The 22,389-nt window shown below is 32.7% G+C and overlaps 2 protein-coding genes across 15 annotated transcripts in view; both read left to right on the plus strand.

Moving 5' to 3' along the window:
* LOC129802758 (uncharacterized) overlaps nucleotides 1-4,741 on the plus strand; it is a 66,111-nt gene extending 61,370 nt beyond the window's left edge. For 12 of the 14 annotated variants that reach the window (XM_055848815.1, XM_055848825.1, XM_055848827.1 and 9 more), the window contains one exon: nucleotides 624-4,741. In XM_055848815.1, the coding sequence (XP_055704790.1) occupies nucleotides 624-1,997 (1,374 nt within the window). In that variant the 3' untranslated portion in view covers nucleotides 1,998-4,741. The remainder of the gene's footprint in view (nucleotides 1-623) is intronic. The other 2 variants (XR_008751816.1, XR_008751815.1) reach the window with 2 other exon arrangements.
* Nucleotides 4,742-9,982: 5,241 nt separating this feature from the next.
* LOC129802759 (glutamate--cysteine ligase regulatory subunit) lies at nucleotides 9,983-22,346 on the plus strand. Its single transcript, XM_055848828.1, has 4 exons — nucleotides 9,983-10,220; nucleotides 15,784-16,197; nucleotides 16,268-16,448; nucleotides 21,422-22,346. The coding sequence occupies exons 1-4, from the start codon at nucleotides 10,122-10,124 to the stop codon at nucleotides 21,562-21,564; spliced, it is 837 nt and encodes a 278-aa protein (XP_055704803.1). The 5' UTR covers nucleotides 9,983-10,121; the 3' UTR covers nucleotides 21,565-22,346.
* The last annotated feature ends 43 nt before the right edge of the window (nucleotides 22,347-22,389 follow it).

Raw genomic sequence — 22,389 nt, forward strand, 5'->3', positions numbered from 1 at the left:
GCTCCTAACCAAATTCAAAACTGATGCATAAGAAAGTAGAGGAATTAGTGACAAAAATCCTAAAGAAAAGACCAACCAAGAACCACTGAGGAAGACACGATAAGTGTCGAAAGCTCTGGTAAAACTGTGTGTTTGATTCATAGGATTTGATCAATAAATTCCGACGCTCACCGGAAGGACAGATTGTCCTGAAAAACCTAGCTCAGTTACACCACCGTCGGCTATCCCTTTAGACAACAATATATCATGATAAGGCTAAAATTTATTTAAAAACAGGATAGTAAATCCCAATTTCCAAGCTGCTCCAAATTCAATGGTGCCTTACCCCTATTTGGTTAATTATTTTATTTTTTTTTCCAAAAAGTATTTTCGTTTTTTGCTGTTAATGACATTGATAAACCGAATCTCTGGGATTTGTAAGTAGTTTTCAATAACAAAATAGTTTTGAGCTAAATCTTAGCATATTCAATTATGTAGCAATAATAAGCTTCTTAAAGTATAGATTATTGCATGACAGTGCATTAAAGAGAAATATCAAGGGATTATCTGACCATGAAATCCGATTTCTTTCTAAAATTTTAATATTTGGGATTAAAAATTTATTTTCAATCTTTTTTTTTCAGTTCACAACTGATATGTCTCTAGCATCCAGTGAGGATGCTACTGAAGATATCACCGAAACAGTCACCACGGAAAATTTCACAAGTATGCCCATCTCTGAGATTTCATCGGAAATGCCCACAAATACAACTGGATCATCTCTCGAGGGTTTAGAAAGTTCAACGACTGAGATTGCTGTTGAGGAGGAAAGGGCTACACAATCCACGACAGAGGTATCCACTGAGCAAAGTACAGATGAATCATCCACTATACAAACGGTAACTGAGGATGGCAGAGATAATTTGACCCGGGAGGAAGATGAAATGAGAAACTCTATTAGGAACAGTACCCTTAAGATCGACCTCGAGAGAGATGATTTGGTTTTAGATGTAAGTAGCATGACACAGAGTACAGATTTAGAGGAAACTACAACAGATGAAGTCACAGAGTCAATTACAACATCACCATTACCACAGACTTCAACATCTTCATCAACGTCTTCCACAGTGGAGTCAAATAGGCGTCCAATTGAGGAGAAACGCGTCGTCATCATCACGGATAAATTTAAACCAAGTCGAAAGGAGTCCGTACTGATTGTTACACCCATCCCTAACATCTTAATCTCTACCACTGAGACTGTGGATGACACGACTCAGTTCGATGGGGGAAAGGAACTTCTTGGGGTTCTGGATGAGAGTGATTCAGAGAAGAAGATGCGAGAAATGGTGATTCATCAGGAGCAAAAAGATGCCGCTATGGAGAAGATTGATGCCAACAATCGTTTTGTCTATCATCATCTTAAAAATCCAATAACTGGGGAGAGAACAACTGAAACACCTCAAGAAATGACTCATTCGAGAATTGAGACAAAAGTGGTAACAACTGTCGAACCAGTAGAAAAGGTAACAACAGCAAGTCCTGTTCAGATTAGAACTACAGAGAGGCCGAGAAATAGGATAAGATTCCCCACGGGTGAAGAGGAGGAAGATCCTCCGGATGAGTTCAAGGGGGATCTCATAAGATTCCCTGGACCAGCGTCCCATCGCTTTTTGCCAAATATAAATCGTCTGATACCCGAGTCTGTCACACGAAGACCACCAACTACAACAACTCAGACTGACTCAAATCCTGGAAGGGGTACAGGGGCAGCTAACAGAAAACAATCCTCCTGGTACCCACCAACCTGGGGTAGAAATTCAACAAAGCAACAAAAGCCAGTTTTGCTGCGATTCTGGTCACGAATGCCCCTAATCCGGGATTCATCCTTCACGGGACGACGTTCTCTGGGTCATCGAGAGAATTCCAAAAGTCCCTCAGAGAATCTCTACAAAGATATCCCTTCCCAGGATATTTACAGAGTGATTGGATCGCGCCAGAAGAAACACACCAATAGCTAAGTTGCACGCAACTAGAGTGCAACTAAAACTTTCTCTTGTGCCAATTAATCGAAATGTTAAAGAATCACATAACGAATTTTTCACTCCCACATTATGCATAATATTATTGCATTACTGCACATCATAGGAGCGATTACTATGAGATTATTAATAGTGGTCTTCCTCTTATTTAGGAAGACAAATTCGATGACATTTTTGTGTTTCCCTGTTTTCATATAAAAAAAATCAACAATATCTTCAGTGTTTAAAAATGTGTTAGGAAGAAAATAGATGAAAGTGTAGCGAATACCGCATAGAAATTGTGTAAGATATAGTGAAAAAATGCAAAAGTATACATTTGTTAGTAAAAATATCATATAGATAGGTACTTAAAGGTTTAATTTTCAATGCAATATCTCCAAATTTTGCAAGCAAACACAATACAATACCATTTTTGTTGATTTATTGGTCTCATTCTTTCTTGTTCTGACACATTTACCTGTGGCCAAAAAGGATAATTTTGGAATATGAGGTTATGTTGGACATAACCTTAAAAAATCTTGACTTTTTAATGCAAGAAAGACTTTAAAGTTCTCCAATATTTAAATTCTCTGCAATTCTATGGTAGCTTATGTGTCAAATAAATTAATTTTGGATTTATAAATAAAATATCTTTTGACATAACCTCTATTTGAAAATTTGTAACGTTAGCCTTTTGGTTAAGCTTTCGCTTAAACAAGGTACATTTCTTTTTGGTAAAGAAAACCCATGTAAGTCATCCCTTAAAGTAAATTTAACACTTTAAAGTTGCCCATGAAAACCCATTCGTTTTATGGTTATGTTTTTACGTTTGATGAGTTTCTCACATAAATTCAAATTGAACATGGCAGTTTATGACTTTTGGAAGATAAAAATATTAGTATATTTCTTTTTTATGTACGAGAAATTTTTAAACTATTTCCGGTCATATTAAATTAACTATTTGTAGTTACAGTAGAGCCTCGCTATAGGCCATATTTGGTTCCAGATTTGACACTTGAGTCGCACACTATAGTCCATGTCATTTTTTAAAATCAATGACTTTTAGTATTGAAATTGCTCGACGGCTTCCAATTTCTTTGCGATTGTGGTATTTGTCCTCGTTCTCTTTATTTATGGATCACAATTACCACAACTAGGGGAAAGTACTCTCCCTTCGAACGTTCATGCCTTCGAATAATATGAATTTTCTTTAGGTTTTCCTAAGAGACTTACACATTTCTATTAAATATTAGTTGGCTTATCATCAATTGTTGATAATTCCGTAATAGTTTAGTGTAAATTTCTTACGAAAAACAAAAGAAATTCACATTATTCGAAGGCATGAACGTTCGAAGGGAGAGTACTTTCCCCTACTCAATAAAATTTGCCAAAAATATTAAAATAATTATGACAACATTGAATGTTGCGTACTAAAAAAATATAACCTAACTTAAAATCAGTGTTTTGAAATCAACGGTCGATAAATTGTGGACTATAGAGCGATGGCCTATAGCGGGGTTCTACTGTATGTCATTTTACGTAATCTTTTTCTTCAAACAATGCAACCTATTGTGAATTTACAAAAAAAATCCCTAAAGAAGAACATCTTAATTGACCAATGAAACTTATGTAGGAGAAAGCTTTTAGGCTTCGCACACATTCTGGCTTCGAACACTTTATATTTTTCCCATATTCCTTTAATCAATCTGACCAAATAGCAATATATTTTAATAACCAGAGAAGTTATACATTTCATGAAAAAATTAGGTCAGATTTATTAATGGAACACAGTAAAAATATGAAATATTCAAAACCGAAGTGTGTGCAAAGCCAGAAAACCTTTCCCTAATCAGAATTTTGGGTGTCAACTTTTGTGTAAGGCTTTGAATTTGTTAAAATTGTCCCATTTGACTTATAAAAAGCACTCTGACTGAATAAAAAGCAACATGAGAACTCTGAAAATACATAACCCTATAATATCTTAGTTACAAAATTCTGCAAAACCATAAAGTTTAGAGTGTTACTTGAAATGTAGTCCGATAAAGTTTTAAATTTAGCAATAATAATTTAATTTGAATAAGGAATTTCTAAGTTCGTGCCACGTAAAAAAGTATTTACTAAATTTTTAGGTTATGTCCTTTATAACCTCAAATTTCTAAAAAATCCCACGGCTAAATGAGAGAATGATGCCCAATATTTGAGCTACAGAAATGTTAAAATAGTTCTTAATTCTGTGATTATCTCGATACAAGTATAACATACCTATTTTTTCTGTTCATTCACAAAACACACTTTAGAAAGTCATCTGCTGTATAGTTTTATATAAATGGCAAAAAAAGATCATCTTTCAAATATCTATTGAAGGTTAGAATTTGATGCATGAATGGCAAAAAAAAGCACAAACGAAAAATATGTAGTAGATTAAAAAACACACAGTTTTTAGTTGATATTCCGAAGATGTTTCACGTACAAAGCTTTTTTCCATCAAATGCAATTTTAAATATCATTTAAATTGTAAATTTTTTTCGCTGTTTTTATGAGAAGACAGATAAGTTGTCGGATCGAAATGTAAATCCGATTGAAGAATTTAATACCAATAAATGTGTGACATAATGAGTGGATCTTTACGATTTTACCTCGTAGGAACTTACATGCAAAAAAAACAAGTTTTGAAAAAAAGTAAAATTATATTTTGAATGTATTACCGGTGAAATTGATTTCCGAAAATAAAAAAAAAAGAAAAATATTTAAATTCACACACATATAAATGATACAAAGGTTATATTTGTTGTGAGTTTTGAGGAAGTTAGTTATCTTTTCTTGTAAATATTATTTTTCATGCATTAAATTGAACAATGCTAATTGATTGAGTGTAATTTATTATGCAGACTAAACAGTATAATTATAAGAAATAATTGCAATTGATAACATATACAAATATGCAAAGAAATACATCTCAATAAAATGAAAAAGAAAAAAAAAATATGCTGTAATATTCATTCATCGATTTTGCAAGACTTTGAAATTTATTCAGTCAGCAAATCAAATTGGGAAGTTAGATAATTTGTTCCGGATTATTATCTCTGCAAAATTCCATTGGTGCTGGGAGAATGGATTGAGAGTAATTGCAAAAAGTGCTGATGCAGTAGGTATGGAAATAATTTATTAAATTATAACCATTTCACAACTCTTTGATTTCCATTTCATTTTCTCTCTGAAAAACACTTTTTTTTTTGCCATGTCTATTAGCTACATCATCAAGAAATGTAATACATTTTTCACTTCCATCTTCATTCCTTTTGCATCATCTCATGATGTCTAAGAAGTAGCTGATGGAGGAATTTTATAGCGATATTTCGCAGGTGATTGTCTTTCCAAAAGCTACCTCTCACTTCGCGCCGTCTGATGAGACTTCATTGTCCATTTGCTGAGAGTCTTCAAGGTTTATTGGCAACTTTAAGCCTCCAGCTGCACCACAAATCACCAAGAATTCCACGGCCAGCAAAAAATGTCTGATGCCACAATTCAGAAGAAGATGAGAACAAAAAAAACGACTCCAAATAGTACAATTGCGGAATCATTTTTCCCTCCATCCTTTTCCATTCAATGAAACTTATATCTTTGTTTTGGTTTCTCAAGAAGATGAAGGCAATAACGTAGTTCTCTTTTTTTAATGCTCATCGCCACTAATCTTCGACCAACAGCTCACATTGTTCCAAAGCCCCAAAATAACTAAATATTCTCAATCAACAGACTACCTATATTTCGTGAGTCTTTTAGTGAAATTATTCAGTGAAGGTGAATGTTTCCAATTAAAGATGTTGACGAGGAAATCTACTCATATGTTCTATTGTAGATTTTTTTTTCCTGGTTCTTTGATGGTGCTCAAAAAGTTAAACTGTTCTTTTCACGTCATAATACCCTCATGGTATTATTTGTCGGTCAAAAACGCGCACGAGAGTCAATTTATTTTATTTTATCTCACTCCTACTAACTTCTTTTGCCTCCAATCTCGCTCAATTTTAAAGCTCAGTATAGTAAATTAAACGAAAGCTTCAAATATCAGCATGACTCAAACTTTATATATTTCTTTTTTTTTTCTATATAAATCTTGCTTTTGGAAAAGAATTATTTATCAATTAGTAATGAATATGGATCTAATTGAAACCTTGTGAAAAATAAAATTCTTAATTTTGCGTAATATAGGGGAAAGTGCCCATGCTTCGTAATGACTAAACGTTTCCTCTCAAATGTGACTCATCGCATTTAAAAACTGGAGGAAAAAGCATAGGATTTTTTTTTAGTCATTACGAAGTTTGGGATCGTTTCCCCTAATTTCTAGACTTACATTCATATCAAATGTAGGTATTTTTGTGTAATGAATGATCAATCAGAACGAGTGACATTCATTATTTTATCTTGCCCAATGTGTGGGGATAGCATAAATTCCTGCATATCTAGGATTGATCTAAGGACTTCTCGTTATAGGCCAGTACTTTAACCACTAAACACGGCAATGAGTGCTCTAATTCATCATTCTTGAATCTCCGAGATTGATGGGTTGAAGTCTAGGATGATTAACTAACGGATGGAGCATTTCAATTCAGAAATGGTATATTTTTCTTAAATACTTTATAATTTTTAAGTCTTAGATCCCACAAAAATAAATATAACACGAAATGGTAGGCACATGTACTGAGAATATATTTTTATTGAATTTAAAATATTGCTGGTGTTATAAATAGAAAATTTGTCAGAAAAATTCAAAAAATTGCGAATTTTACGTCTTTTTCATATAGGTTTTAGGAACTGTTATCCTCGATGAGCCAATAACATAACATTAGAAATTCTTTCTTTTGGTAAAAGTTTTAAAATGATAGCGTTTGGCTTTATACTAAAACTAAAAAAATCATTTAAGAAAAAATATAATCATACTTTTGTACGGAAAATGTATGAGAATGCTCCGCCCTGGTTGAAGTGCATTGTGAAATTAGTTAAAGTCGAGGTAATAGTCAAACATAGCTTGTAACTTTTAGCTCAGTTTTTCGATTACAGCACTCATTTAGGTCCTGAGTCCTGAGTCTATTTGAAGATGATCTCTGATTGACGATTTTTCTGTACAACAAAATTATATATTTGTTAAGTTGTACGTTTTTAGGGAGCCAATATTCATGAGAAATTTGCTGTTCTTCTTAGTTAAAGTCACTAAATTGCGGAATTAAACTCCCTTCAGATACATCAGGGGATCCAAGGGAGTTAATCGTTTCATCATACCGGTTTTTCTGCGTGGTCAAATCTGTGATTTGTCTCTAAAAATTTTGCAGAACAGATCTACCCAATACTCTAACTGAGAAATCACAAGAAAATCGGGAATCTCGAGTGTAATCTTCTTGAAGAGTAACCTGAAGTTAACCTATTCTTAGTTAGATTTCTTAAAATGAATTTCTATTGGTCTTGAATAAAGATCAACTATTTAAAATTACCCCATCCTCTTAAATTTAAAGGTGTTAATAAATTCAGAGAAAATTTATAATGCTTTTTTACAGAGTATGAACAAGACATATTGAATAATTTGTTGTCGGGGCCACATTATCTTAAAACAAATTCTTTTTTTTTGGTATAATTTGTGAAGAGAAATAAATAAATTTAGACAAATTAAATTTTCAAATCAATTAACTTAGCAAATTTTAATTTTATTAAATTGGTATTTGCTAAATATTTTCTAAGATAATCTAGTACTAGAACATTTCAGTGCCAGTGTCTAATTTAGCCAAAAATAAACTTTTCTGTCATATTTTCGATAGACCACTGTACAAACAAGGAGTACATATAAGGTTAGTTTTGGTCAGTAACGAAAAAAATAAAAATGCGTAAAATATCATTAAGTTTTGGTTAAAGAAAGACAATGAGTTTTTAATTTGAGAAAAACATTTTTAATGAGTAAATTAATGAATTTGATAAATCAAAAATTCAATTTTGATATTTAAAAAAATCATTTTACTCAGTAAAAAAGGGGTGATAAATCGGCCGAGACTTTCCAAATCGCTCGAACTTCCAAGAAGAAACTGTGCGTAATTTTTTCCGTAATCTTTTGAGTGCTTATCAGTTTAAAATCTATTTAAAAAGATCAGTTTAAAATCTATTTGAAGTTAAAAACTGATCCTGAATATATTTTAAGAAACAATTAAAATTAAATTTAATTTTAAGAAATTGTACAGATCCATCGCCGATTGAGACCGATGCAGTAGGGTTTAGATTTAGAACTTCAAAACCTTTCAAATGAATCCAAATTTGACCAAATAGGTTGAAAAATAAGCCTTCAAGGGTGCCTGAACTTTGACATTGAATAATACAAAATGGCGATTTTTCCAGTGAAAGGTGTCCAGTCCAGGACAAAGTATTCAGCTGGACTACCTCTAAAATATATATAAAAATTAACGAAAACACCTAATGCCCTAGAGGGACAGAGAGACTTATGGCTTAAGCCTAAAGACGGTTTATTGGGATACTGTTTGGAATGTAATCTAATCATTATTTTTATTATAAGTACGTTAATCCGTATCTCGGCTTAAGCCGTATTTTGACTTGTGGAAGGGGGGGGGGGTCATCGAAGAACGGAAGTGAATATCACACTCACCGTTTGAAAGCCAGGATGATCCAAAATTGAAAAAAAAATCGGATTGTATATACTGCTCTCCCTCGGAGTTCGATCAGTTAAATTAAATGGTTTATATTTTTTAATATTTGTTTTTTTTTTCATATATTTCACTATTTAACTGCTTCAATCTACAATATTAAAATACCTTCAAATCAAAATTTCCATCCTTTTTTCTTAAACGTATTACAAAATAGTGGGAGGGATAAGTGGGGCATCTTTGAATTGGAGCACCTTTGAAATAGAGCTTTCTACTATTTATAACTGGAACTGACCCTTATGCCCTAGACAAAGCCGAGAGACGGCTTAGTGGAAAATGATGGAAATGTAGTTTAACCATTATTTCTAATAAAATTACACTAAGCCGTCTCTCGGCTAATCCTCAAGTCTGTCAAGGTCCTTAGTCATTTAGCTTGAAATTAGCTTATGTGGAGCTGAAATGAATCAAGGTAAGAACTAGTTCCATTTAAAGAAAATGAGAAAAAAGCCCTATTTCAAAGTTGCTCCTATTCACCCTAATTCAAAACTGCCGCACTTCCCCCTGTATAAAAATGAGAAAAAGGGATAGAAATTTCAATTTCGTGTAATTTTCCCGATCTAAATGTGGTAGATTGAACCTTATTTTGAACACTAATATTTTATGCTATTAATAAGACTGAATTAGAGGAATATATCCGAGGACAGATTTACTAAACCAAAGTTTTTAGTAGTTTACAGCACACCCTGTGTTTAATATCGAGCACAATGTATTAACCATTTGCCCACATCTTTTAGTCATTTCAATCTTATATCGTCTTTTTGTGCTCTTTAGCCACCACTCCAACTGCTATGCGGTATAAATTCGTAAATAATTCGAAACGGCAAGTGTATGAAAATAAGTGATTGAAATTCCAATCGCAAGCGACAACAACATAAATAATATAGAAATAGTTTACATTTGGGGTCACGTTTTGGACCTTTCTTCGTTTTACTTTTTTTTTGCCAATCCTGCTATGCCCAAGGAATCGACGTTATGTAAAGTTACACCTTGTAGTTCAAGTTGAGCATTGATGGACTAAAGAAAATATATACAATGTATGTATACTTGAAGTCGATATTCAACACGATGGTATCATTATTATTAATTTTGGCGGGAACGAATTGGAGCCTTTTTCAGTAAAGACTCAAACCTCAAAATCAACGATTTTCCTAGAGCGCTTTTTCTTAGAGCACTCTAGGCTAGTGTACCTTCGAAGTGAAAGATTTCAGATCAATCCAATGTAACTTTGGAAATATCGTAGGATGATTATAGGAGAATCTGAGGTAACGTGGGAACTGGGGTAGATAGTTGTGAGTTCAGCTACTTACGGCGCTGGTGGAGTTTTTATATCAATTCACACGCTGGAAGTGTTGAGAAGAGTTTGTTCTCCCGTTTTCAAGTGAAAAATCTTCTGAAATAGTGCGTGATTGTGCAGCAACGGAGAGTGAGGATGCCTCTTGAGAACCTACAGCAGTATTTGGACGTCGTCATCAACACGGGAAATGTGTTGAGTGTGAACAAGAAGGCCGGTCAGAAGACATCGGAAGAGGTAAGGTGGAATGCCATCAACTCATTTTGGCAGATTTATTGGATTGTTTTTGCAATGAGAAATAGAAAAGCAATTGAATTGATCCTCCCCGTCTAGAGCCATGGTGAATTATTCGTATTTTCTTATGTAACCGGCTCCAAACGAGTCTGTATTTATTTCTGGGAATCCTTGAGTCTCTTCAAAAGAGAGAACTCATCTGGCGTCTTGCATAACATTGAGCAACAAAATCGACTCATTTGATTGACAAGCAAAATGTATCATGCACATGACGTCACGGTTATTTGGTGGAGCCCCAAAACAATTGCGTCATGCGATAGAAACATCTCAGAAGCGACTAGAATTAGGAGAATTGGCCTTGAGAATGAAGTGCAGAAAGCGGACACAATATCGAAGCATGCTCTGTTCCGCAAGTCACCCAGCAAGCGGGAGATAAGCAATTTTATTTTACTATTCCTAATCTTTTTAATAATTGAAAAGTGACTATTTTACCGATTTTACCACAGACTCTTTCAGAACTTATAAGAAAAAAAATCAATTCGGTTAACGAAAGCTCATTTAGTAGAAGAACGGTTTGGGATATGAACTTACGGTTTTGTTCAGACGATTAGATGTCATTATTTGCCTTATTTCGATACATTTCTTTAATCTTTTTATCTTCCTAAAATAACAGAAACTATCAAATAACTTTGATAAATCACTAAAACAGTTAAGTGTTATAGAATTTTTGAAAAATATAAACAAGGTCACATAAGCATTCTTGATTTGCCACTCAAGTTTAAAAGAAAGATTAAACATTGGGTAAGATTCTTAATAATCTTACTTAAATTAAAATTAAATAATTAAGGTTTTAGTTGAAACTATACCAAAATTCAGAAAAAAATCACTTTAATTTTTATTTTTATTTATTACACAAAATATACAAAATGATATGGTATATCTTCATTATTAAAAAAAAATATCATACAAATTTTTGTTGAATTTTTTAACAAGAAATTTTCCAGTAATTTTCCACAAAACTGATGATACTAACTATATAAATGAAGAAAATTCAAATGTGTTAAAACCTCAGAAGAAATAAATATACATAGACACTTTTAAATTCGTGAATTTGGCTCTAGCTCTGGGTCTAATTGTCAAAAACTGATCAATAAGGGGCGTTTTAGAACCTGGGACTGGATGAAATTCTTTAAATTTCCCTAGGGAATTTCTTAAGAAACAGTGGCTATTTGACTGAATTTGTTGAGCAGGAGCGCAAATGAAGGTTTCACAATACGGTATAACTTTCTAAAACATTTGAACTACGTGGGATCAACACTAGGGGCTCCACACTTCACAATCGAAAAACTAAGACTCCAAATACGAAAAAATACTAAATGTGAAATACGAAGTTTCCGCAAACCATTCTCCGGATCCTCAATTGTCTCAACTTCTGCTTATTATGCTACTTGTCCGTTTTTATCGTTTTGGTATAAAAAATTTGGTTTTTTAAAGGAAAAGCGGTAACAAATTTAAAATCAGGAAAAACCATTTTTCTTTCTTTCTAGAGCAAAATATAACTTTACAAGGGTGTATTGGGTCACCGGTGACCCAATCGTGTTCAAATGCTTACGCGAAAGATGTTACAAAATTCTACAATTCTACGGCAAAGTTGAAGTTCGTCACATAGACGCAAGTGACGTTCTGTTCAAAAACGAGTTTTCAAAACCAAATAGAGTGCCCGCTCTCTAATCAGCGTAATCCGGATGCGTTATCGACGGTTACATTTAAAATAATTTTGAGGTCATGTATGCATGTATGTTCAGCAATGAAAATGAATTAAGCTAAGCAGAACATATCATTTTCTTTATACACTCTAAAGCTTCTTCATAAATCAACAATATTTTTGTGAAATAATGGACACTTTGCAGATTTTCTAGGCAGAAATTCTGCCGAAAATATACAGATTTTTTCTGAATATATATTGGAATATACCGTTACGATTCAAAAAATTTCCGAGTAAGATCGGCAGATAGAGCAATGTTTTGACGGGCTTCTTTAAAACTTTTATTCTAATTCTACAAAAAGAACTTATATTATTTTCGAGACTTTGAACAAACTTAAAAAATCCATCCGGATAACGGAGTGGGCACTGTAAAATTAATTATCTTGATTCAGAGCAAACGGTAATATTAAGTCCTTCGACAAAATCGTAGAGCATATTCTGGCTAACATTTCACCTAAGTGTATATCAGCTTTATGTCAGTTTATCCAAATCATATACAAATTTTGGTTTAACTCTTTAAGAACGAGACGCTTTTTACTGACCGAAAATCAATAATATAAATGAAACTGATAAACCAAATCAGCGAAACGTTCTACGATCAAATTTTAATGCATTCTGATTTGATCTCTTTACAAATTTAACCGTTTGGCCTTGATTTTCCGAGACCGTTTTGAAAAAAAAAAAAAACGGTCTCTCCAGAGTAGAGGGAGGTGGGGCTACTTTGAGCTGTGGGGCTACATTGATATTTGATTTTTCGCTTACACTCACAGTCCCGGCATTAAGTCCTTCAGGATTAGGGGGAACTGGGGTAGTAGTAAACAGGGGTAGTTGTAAACACTGTAATTTTTTTTTCATTAATTTTAAGACTCCAGAGGATAAAACACATAAGCATTCATAGATTCCATGGGGATGTATGTCTACAGATGAATTGGTCAATAAAATCCTAATACTTTAAAAATAAAAATCATTTTTCCCGAAAATGTTGATATTTCGATTATTTTGGTGATTTGGATTTCCACCTGGAAATTAAAAATTATGTAAAATAATCGAAATGTAGCAATGCCAGTTCTTTCCTACATCTTTTAGGATTATATTAATGCATTTACTAGAAAAATTGAGATTCTCATTATTTTAAAAGAATTAATAATTGGTCAGAAAACAGCATTTGGGGTAGATGTAAACAGGCAATTTCCCCGTAATTGTAGATGTCGCGAGTGTAGAATGAATGGCAAAATATTTTGTTTCTTCTTCTTCATTTCATTCGTTTGACAGCTGCATCTCGTGGTGGGAAATTTTTCGTTGTCCCGCACAACCTTTTTAAAAAGAAAACGCAGAAAATACTCTTAATTTCTTTCCTATTTCTAGTTAAAATGAGAAACTGTAAGAAGTAGAATATTTACGTTAGTAGAAAAAATACGCTAAAATTTTCTTTTCAATTTCACAAAATGAGTAGGTAAGAGCAGGAAATTGACCTTCATGCGAAATGTCTAATTCATTGACTACTTATTTAATTTAATACTTTAATTTAAAGTTGTTGAATTTGGAGTTGTTGAATTTAAAAATTGTTGAATTTTTGTGTGGAAACTCAAAAATTGTTGAATTTTCATTTCATTTCGTTTATTTTAGTTTTTTTTGCCTGTACTCGTAATGTTTTTTCCTGTACTCGGGATCCTTCCTAATGCGATATACTTATTATGCATATAAATATTTGATGTTACAGTCGAGTTCCTCAAATTTGAACGACGGTTGAGTTCAAAATGTAAAATTTGAAGTTATGTGAAGAATTTTTTGCGTAGAGTCTGAATTAGAACTATTTTTCTCTCTTGTTTCCTCAATATTATTGTATTATATGAACTTCCTCAACAAATTCCATTTCTTTAACAATAAATTACATTGATAATTCCCTAAAGTTATCTTTCTTAATTTAGAGAAAATGCATTTCACATGAATTCCGTTACGTTTTTGAAAATATCGTTCAAATTTGAGGAGTGAGAAATGTCATCTATACCCCCCAAATTTGAGAAACTCTACTGTAAGGTGAAAGGAACGTCTATTGACACTTTAAGAACTCGTGTCAGCACCTATTGACACCCTACTCTGTACCATTTGGGATACGAAATTATACCATCTCTGTTTATAGTAAAAGGTATATTAAAGAAAAAACGTTATATTACTTATATTTTACTGGATACATTAAATAATTTTCAACATTTTGACAAAAGTGTCAATAGGGGTTCCCTGTCGAACAGACGTTCCTCCGACCCTATATGACTTTTGCCCAATGAAAGGCATCTCGACTGAAGTATATGTCTTAAATGGAAATTCAACAATTTTTACACAACTTTTGTTTGAAAATTCAACAACTTTTGTCTGAAAATTCAACAACTTTTGTTTAAAAAGTCAACAAATTTTGTTGAAATACACAAGGCTTAACAGTGTGAAAAATTATAATCAAACTATAATAGTGGTAATTTTTGATCATGTGACAAAGAATACCATGAAGTTGTGTATTTTTTACACTATAATAATGTGAAAAACTATAATCATACTATAGGGGGAAGTGGGGCACCTTTGAAATTGGGATTTTTCTCCTATATTTAAGTGGAACTGAGCCATATCACAATGTAACTTAGCTTCTTAATCTGTTTGTGCAACTAATTTATATCACGATAAGGCTCAATTTTATTTAAAAATAGGTAAAAAATTTCGATTTTAAAGGTGCCCCACTTTCAAATGTGCCCCATTTCCCCCTAATAGTGGTAATTTTTGGAATTTTTCAACAGTTTTAAATTATAAAACATTGTCGAAAATTTTTTTATGACTATAATAGTGAGAAATTTTACACAGATCGCAATTAAATAATTAATTTGTCCGATTTCACACTATTAAAGTGTTAAAATTTTACACATTTTTAAATTAAACAACATTGTTGAAAATTTTTCAACTATAATATTGGTAATTTTCAATCATGTGCAAATTTTTTCGAGGCATAATGGCATTTCGCGTTTTTTTTTTCGGTCTCGAAAAATGTGCATAATGCCAGGATCTAGTGTATTTCTAAATGAAGCTAATCCTTACAATTATTTTATTTTGATCCACATTTGTTTTATCTATCCAAATTGCATCATGTTAAGACCCAGTGTCCTTTAAAAATATGTGAAAAATCCCATAACAATGTAGCCCCATAGCTCAAAGTAGCCCCAGACCCCCCTAAGTTCCGTAAATTCATCTGAAGCCAAAAAATAGAATATTCCCTGTGAGTAGACAGTTAATCTAGTACAAGTACTTGAACTACTTTTTTGGAGCAGGTTCTGAGTTAAGCTATTTTTTTGTTTATTTTTCCATTTCCAGAACTTGCATGAAATTATCACTGACCAAATATAATTTTTTAATACTCATTTACACACTACCGCTAAGTATTTGACCTTAAAATTTTTATTTTGGTTTTCTTATCGTTCAATAAAAAGTAAAGTGTTTAATGATAAGTTTATCAAACTGCTATAAGTTTGCTTCTCTTTAAATTTCCCTTTTAAATGTTCAATTAAAATTCTTTATATTTAGAAAATATAAACAATGTCATTATAAATATATAAGAAGAGATAGAGAGAAATTAGCTTGATGATATAGAATTTCCGTAAAGTGGTGAAATCGAAATTCTATCTGTATAATTGGTATAATTGTTTATTCATGATTTTTTTTTCTCCGGGGAAATACTTGAAAGTTTTTATCAGTTGGGCATTTGATGAGCTTGAATTGTCAGATAACATTGTCAAGATTGTTGGACGTTTTTTTTGTTCTCAGTTGGTGGACTGCCTGAAAGCCACACTTGATGCTGCTTCAATTGATGTGGCTAAAGCAGGAATTACTTCCGTCAAAGTCACACGATCCAGCGATGATTTGAAGGAGAAGGTGACAGAGCACGAGAGGGCAAATGTGAAGATTGGAGCCAAATTGTTCCTCAACACCAGTTCGACGGGAAATCTCAAGAGTGCCATTGAGACACTCTTTGAGGTGTTGGGTGTAGAGTGCCTGGACAATCTCATACTGGCTTACCATCCTCAGGGTAGGACGACAACGAATGGGGTGGCAGTGAATGGAGGAGACAGTGATGAGACCAAGGAGAGTGTTATGGATTGGACAGGAGGACATTCAGATGCCATCCGGGACCTCAAGGCGTTGTGGAAGGAAATGGAACAGTATGCAATTGAAAAGAAGGTGACCTGACCCCCCTTTGCCATCTTTCCCATATCTCTTTCTTGACCTAATTTTACTTCCTGTTTGCCAGATTTGTCAATTAGGCATTGCAGATTTGGACGTGAACTCCCTGAAGGAACTCTACAGCACTTCAGAATTCCATCCATCCATCGCCCAGATCAACATTAGTACATGCTGTGTGGTTCCTCCGCCTCTTCAGGAGTTTTGCCATCAGAACGATATTCAACTATTGACCCACAGTGATCCAGAAGGTGAGTCATTTAATCTCTGTCAACATTAATTAGCAATTTATGAAGGGCACAAATATTTGGAATCTGGTCGAAATTTGAATATTTCGACAGTGTGGAATTGAAAAGAGGCTCGCATGAATAGTTAAAAGTGCTCGCATTTGATTTACCCTGACCTTTTAACTTAATAGAGTTTCCCCTCTACAATTCCCGTGGTATCTTACGAATTAGTAATATTGACAAATGAAATTCACACAATTTATACCTTTTAAAATAATTTTGATGATACGCAGCGCAAATGGCATAACTTCTTGTGACGCTCGGAATATAATAAAATTTTTACATGTGATCATGTATCGTCTTTCGAAATTACAGGGGACTAATTAATTGTCTGGATAAAAATTATTTTGTGTTTGGAATCCTTTATTTTTGTACAAGTGCCTTACAATTCTAATTTTAAAAAAAAACTTTAAAATATTTAGTGTCAAAAATTAAAGACGTCCTATTCCGAGTTTAAGGCTAATAAGGCATCAGTCATAATAAGGAATCAAAGTAGACTCTTGCTGATTTTGGAGAATACTCAGCCTGTGAAATTTGGCAGTGAAGATTTATCCTATAGGTACACTGAGAGCCTAGGATCATCGATTAGAGATCCTTTACATAAAGTTTTTCACCTAATCCTTTACTGTCAAATTTTACAGGCTAAATCAGTCCGAGTTTAGGGCCCTAAGCTAAGCGAACCTTATGCCCTAGACACACTTACGACTTAAGCCGAGAGACGACTTAGTGGAAAATGATTTAAATACACTTTAAAAATTATTTCTAATATAATTACGCTAAGCCGTCTCTCGGCTAATCCTCATGTCTGTCAAGGCCCTTAGGGATTTGACAGACTTGAGGATTAGCCGAGAGACAGCTTAGCATAATTATATTTGAAATAATGGTTAAACTTCATTTCCATCATTTTTCACTAAGTCGTCTCTCAGCTTAAGCGTAAGTGTATCTAGGGCATTAGGGTGTCTACACATTTTAAGCGTTTTTCATCAAAAATTGCTCTTTTGAAGGAAATCGTCCGCACTGTTCATCAAAATTCTGTCAAAAATGCGAGTTTTGACGAAAATTGCTTCCAATTTGTAGAAGAGACTATTACTTTAAAAAAAATTGGAACAACTAAGCAGCTTTGAAATTAAGGAAATCTTTTAAAAAAAGCTTGATTTGACATTTGACATCGCGTAAATTCTAAGAAAAATATACAATCGTCAAATTTTTAAATCGGTTTTAATGGCTACGGGACACCTTTTAGATCAGGAAAATTTCATGAAGTCGAAATTCGAAACCCTTTCTTTCTCACATGTTTTACATAAATAACTATCTCCTTTCGCATACCAAATTCGATTGAGCTAAATTGAATTTGGAGTGATGTTTAAGAGAAGAAGAAGAGTGCGAGAGAATGAGATAGACATTATGCAAAACACGTGAGAAAGAAAGGGATACGAAATTCGACTTCATGAAATTTTCTTGATCTAAAAGGTGTGCCCGAGTCATAAAAATTAATTCGGATCCTCTGTTACAGATTTTTAAATTTAAATATCAATTTTCAATAAACCTTTTGTAACAAATTTCACAAAAAACGAAGATGAAATGACAAGTTCTGTGAGTTCTTTAAGTTTTCTTTGACTAAGGCCTTTAATTACAAAAAATATTCTTGCAAGATTGGAATAGATACAGCATCATTAACTCTTAACTTAGCAGAGGAACCCCTCAATTTTGAGATAAAGGACAATAAAAGATTTAATCCAATAGGTCATTCAATAAATCCGTAGGATAACACATAGATGGCGCTACTATTAAAAAATCTGAATCAGCCATCTTTCAAATTCTTTTTATTTAAACCGTTAAATCAACCGTTAACTCTTTCGTCTCCTTTGGGACTCTGGGTACCCTTGGAAAAAAATAATTTTTTTGTTCTATTTAAAATCGATAAAAATCCGATTCTTGTGGATGATTGCAAACTATAAGGATGTCCAAATCTAGAATATTTTTTGCAGGATCCTAATTTACTCCTGAGCTTAGATATTTTTGGTCAAAACTCGTGAAGACATCCCACAAGATAGTGGTCAATAATTCTTCTTGTTTTAGTGATCAACATTGTAAAGGAGTCATTTGACACGCAAAAATAATTCACAAAATTGATATTATTGGCTTTTGGAAAATTGAAGTTTGTCTCCTTTTCGTTCTTTTGGGGACGAGAGTACCCATGAGTTTTCCAATTTCCCAGAGGTGGAAAAAATTCTAATTTTAAAGCATTTTTGAGGGATTCCTTTTAGAATACACAGAAAAAAAATATTTTGTAAAATTGTTCGTAAATGTTTGTGAAATCCTGGCAGACTCACGAAATGCTCGTGAATCGTATAACCCACAAACAAGTTCGTAAAATTTTGTAAAATTGTCATTTGTTCGTAAATTTTTGCTAGACAAACAAAAAATTACGAAAAATGACAAAATTTTACGAACATTTTTTGTGTGCTTACGAACATTTACGAACAAATGTTTTAAAGTACAAAAAATGTTCGTCAAATGATACGCACATTGTTTGTGAAAAAAGTACAAAATTTTACGAACTTGTTTGTGGGTTATACGATCCACGAGCATTTCGTAAGTCTGCCATAGAATTTCACAAACATTTACAAACAATTTTACAAAATTTTTTTTTCTGTGCAGGATAAAAAGATTGCCTAATCTTGATAAATAAATTCGAATTTGACCAATCATAATTTTTTATCTATCCTAACGGACTTATTGAATTACCTATTAAAATTAAATATTTAGTGTCAAAATTTAAGATCTGCCATTCTTTAAGGATGATAGGGACACCGGTGTCCCAAAAACTTTTTTTCACTGCCTTCTAATGCTTTAAGGACGAGTGGGACACCGGTGTCCCAAAAAGACAGTTTTTCTGACTTTAGACAGTAAGAAAATTTTTTATAATAAAAAAATGATTTTGTTCTTTAGGACACCGGTATCCCACTCGTCCTTAAAGGGCTAAAGTTATATTTTGTTTTAAGAAGTTAGAAAAGGCGATTTTTTACCCCCAATTTTTGACCCTCTTGTCCCTAATGCCCTTAAAGGGTTAATGACACTTCATATCTTTCAATGTTGCGTTAAAATGTCCTGCATTTATTTAAAAGTTAAAAAGGCCCTTTACACTAGCTTTAAAGTTAAGAAAATCGTTAAAGAATTCGACTTTTTCATTTCAATTTCGTTATTGTAAAGTTTGTTACGTATTTGTTATAGGCCTAAGGACAATTGACACTATAAAATTAAAAATCATTATCAGAGTGAATCATTTAAAGATTGATTTAAAAATTTAACATTTAAAAATTTGTCTTAAAATACAGAGGAAGTTTGATTTTTTTTTTATGGATTTTTGGAAAGCTATGTTCGAAATAAAGAATGCACTTGAGAGAAATCCGAAAAAGTCAAAATAACATTCCGGAAATGTTAATTTTACCCTGCAGTATTGATCCTAAATCGGTGTAAATATTATGCTTTTTAGGTGTATTATGGGTTAAAGTTATCCTTTTTTCATGTTGATTTTACCTTCAAAATGTGTAAAATTAACATTAAAAAATGTTGATATATTTTTACACCCGAAAAGTGTTAAAGTTATGACGAACAAAAGTTAATCGTAGCCTCTTTTTTTCTTAATGTAGAAATTAAACTCATGTAACGGTGTCATAGCCATTTATTTTTTATTTTAAGTGATTTATCCTAGTTAGAATATTTCAAAATTTACATTTTTGTAACACTTAGCGAAGGTCAAGGTTTTCAAAATGAAAGTAGACAAGTTTGTATTTTTAGTCAGTCTTTTTTGCATTTCTTTCTTGAATCATCAATATCTTTACGAATTGAGAAAAAAGAATATAACTGATATGATAATTGTTGATTCAAGCGACATAATACAGAAATTAGATAAATTATTAACATTTGTAACCGAATTAATTTTCCGTTGAGGATAAGTTTAACCATTCTGGAAAGGTATTGAAAATTTCTGTAATTTTTTTTACAAAAGAGGTTTTTTTTTCAAAAGAAAAAGAAATAGAAATTAATGACATGTGCCAGGCAAAATCTCTGCCCGATCTGACGAGGTTAACTTTGCCTCTCTCTTTAATGAATCTCTCCTAAAATAACGAACCAATGTGTCCGATTTTCAGCGCTGTCCGACTTTTAGTGAATGACCCTAGTTTCGGCTTCAGACAGGAGGTTTAGCCCAGTTTTCGAAGGTCTCAAAAATCTAAATAACAAGCAATTTTATTGATTTTTCAAAAACTAATGAATCATTTGCCCTTATAATCCAATCCTAAACAACAATTTTCTGAAAAATCGTGCCCGATTAGGAATTAGAAATGTTAAGCCTGTTGGCTAAGTCTTAGGTCTGATGCCCGTATAGGGGTCTTCCCAGTCAAAAGCTCAGGTTGTTTCAGTCTTTTTGTTTTTGGATTGAATAACTTTTGCATTTATGGATCGATTGGGTTAAACTTGGACAGTTTGGAAAGGTTTATGAGTTATATAAAAGCTATCAGGACATTCTAAGTTTGTAACGCAACCAAAAGAGGCGCTGTCGTGTTAATTTCGAAAAAAATCGATCATTCCATGGTAGAAAATCTTCCATTCCATCTTTCGTGTCCTTTCGCGAGATTTAAAAAAAAACAACTTTCGAAAGATGAGAAAATGAGCATAAATCACATGAACTTTTGCCACAAATGCGACGTGTATAATAGCAGCATTTCTTACAATATCTAATTGCATTTTGCAAATAACACTTAAACACAATTGCAATTGATACGATTGGTAAATTGACTAAGAAATTTATTTCGACTGATACACAAATTGTTTTACAAGAATGTCGACAATTAACAGGAAAATCACAAATTCTTCCCTCTCACAATTTCTGCAGGGCCTTATGCAACTTTTGTATTTCTTTTTTTTTCTTTTAGAAATTCTGTCCAAAGAAACTCTCTCTGGTGAACTAGACGTGAAGAATTTCTCACCAAAATGGACAATCAGATTTCAGGTGCATGTAAAATGTCGCGGAGTTTTGGCTGCAAAAGGGTATGTTGTTGGTGCAAGTAGAGAATAATGAGAATATAATTTAGATTAGAATTTTTGTGAATGAACAAAGAAACAAAAAAAAATGAAACTGATGTCCGAAAACGAAGAAGTGCCGCAACGATTTTTTTCTCGCCAAAATACAATTTTTGTCTTAATTTGAATAACAATTCTAACGTAGAATTCTTGCAATTCACATCACGTGACTCTTTACTCCAGACGATGAATCTGAACTAATTGAACATTCCTTTGAAGCAAGATAACGCGGTTTTGGACCGAATTCGATGGAACTTCGAACAAATGCATTTTTGTTATGGTTTTATTTTTAAATTTGTGACGAAAGAAAATTTTTTATATGAACTATATTGAACTTTTTTTTTAGATCAAAGAGATTTTTTTTTTGGTAGATGATGTGAGGCTTTAATAAAAGGATATTTAGCATTGTACCAAGAGAGACACTGTTGTAAATGTGTGTTTTACACTTTGTAAAAACAAAAAAAAAAATATAATTTGTAGAAATTATCTGTAGTGTTATTACTGAAAGTCTGTTTTATATTATTGTTCAATGTTGGAAAATGATCAAAAGGAGCCCAAGTTGATTTACATTTTGCAATGAGTGTTTCATACGATGACTTTTCTAATAAATATTGTATTTAATGTTAAGTTGGGGAAAGAGACAGAGAATCCGATGGGAAGAAAATGATTGTGAAGGTCTCCTTTTTCAATGGTCATCATACGAAAATATGAAAGAAGCTATATATGTATGTTGAAATATTTTATATAAATAAAATTTATTGCGAATAATAAACAAAATGTGACCATTGGATCAATCTCTTGATGGAACAAGTCAAAGAAG

The sequence above is a fragment of the Phlebotomus papatasi genome, chromosome 2, assembly GCF_024763615.1.
Source record: "Phlebotomus papatasi isolate M1 chromosome 2, Ppap_2.1, whole genome shotgun sequence".
Taxonomy (NCBI): domain Eukaryota; kingdom Metazoa; phylum Arthropoda; class Insecta; order Diptera; family Psychodidae; genus Phlebotomus; species Phlebotomus papatasi.

Coding starts and splice junctions, on each gene's coding strand:
- LOC129802759 (XM_055848828.1), top strand. CDS start 10,122: ATGCCTCTTGAGAACCTACAGCAGTATTTGGACGTCGTCATCAACACG. Junction 10,221..15,783: donor GTCAGAAGACATCGGAAGAG/GTAAGGTGGAAT, acceptor TTTTGTTCTCAG/TTGGTGGACTGCCTGAAAGC. Junction 16,449..21,421: donor GACCCACAGTGATCCAGAAG/GTGAGTCATTTA, acceptor TTTTTCTTTTAG/AAATTCTGTCCAAAGAAACT.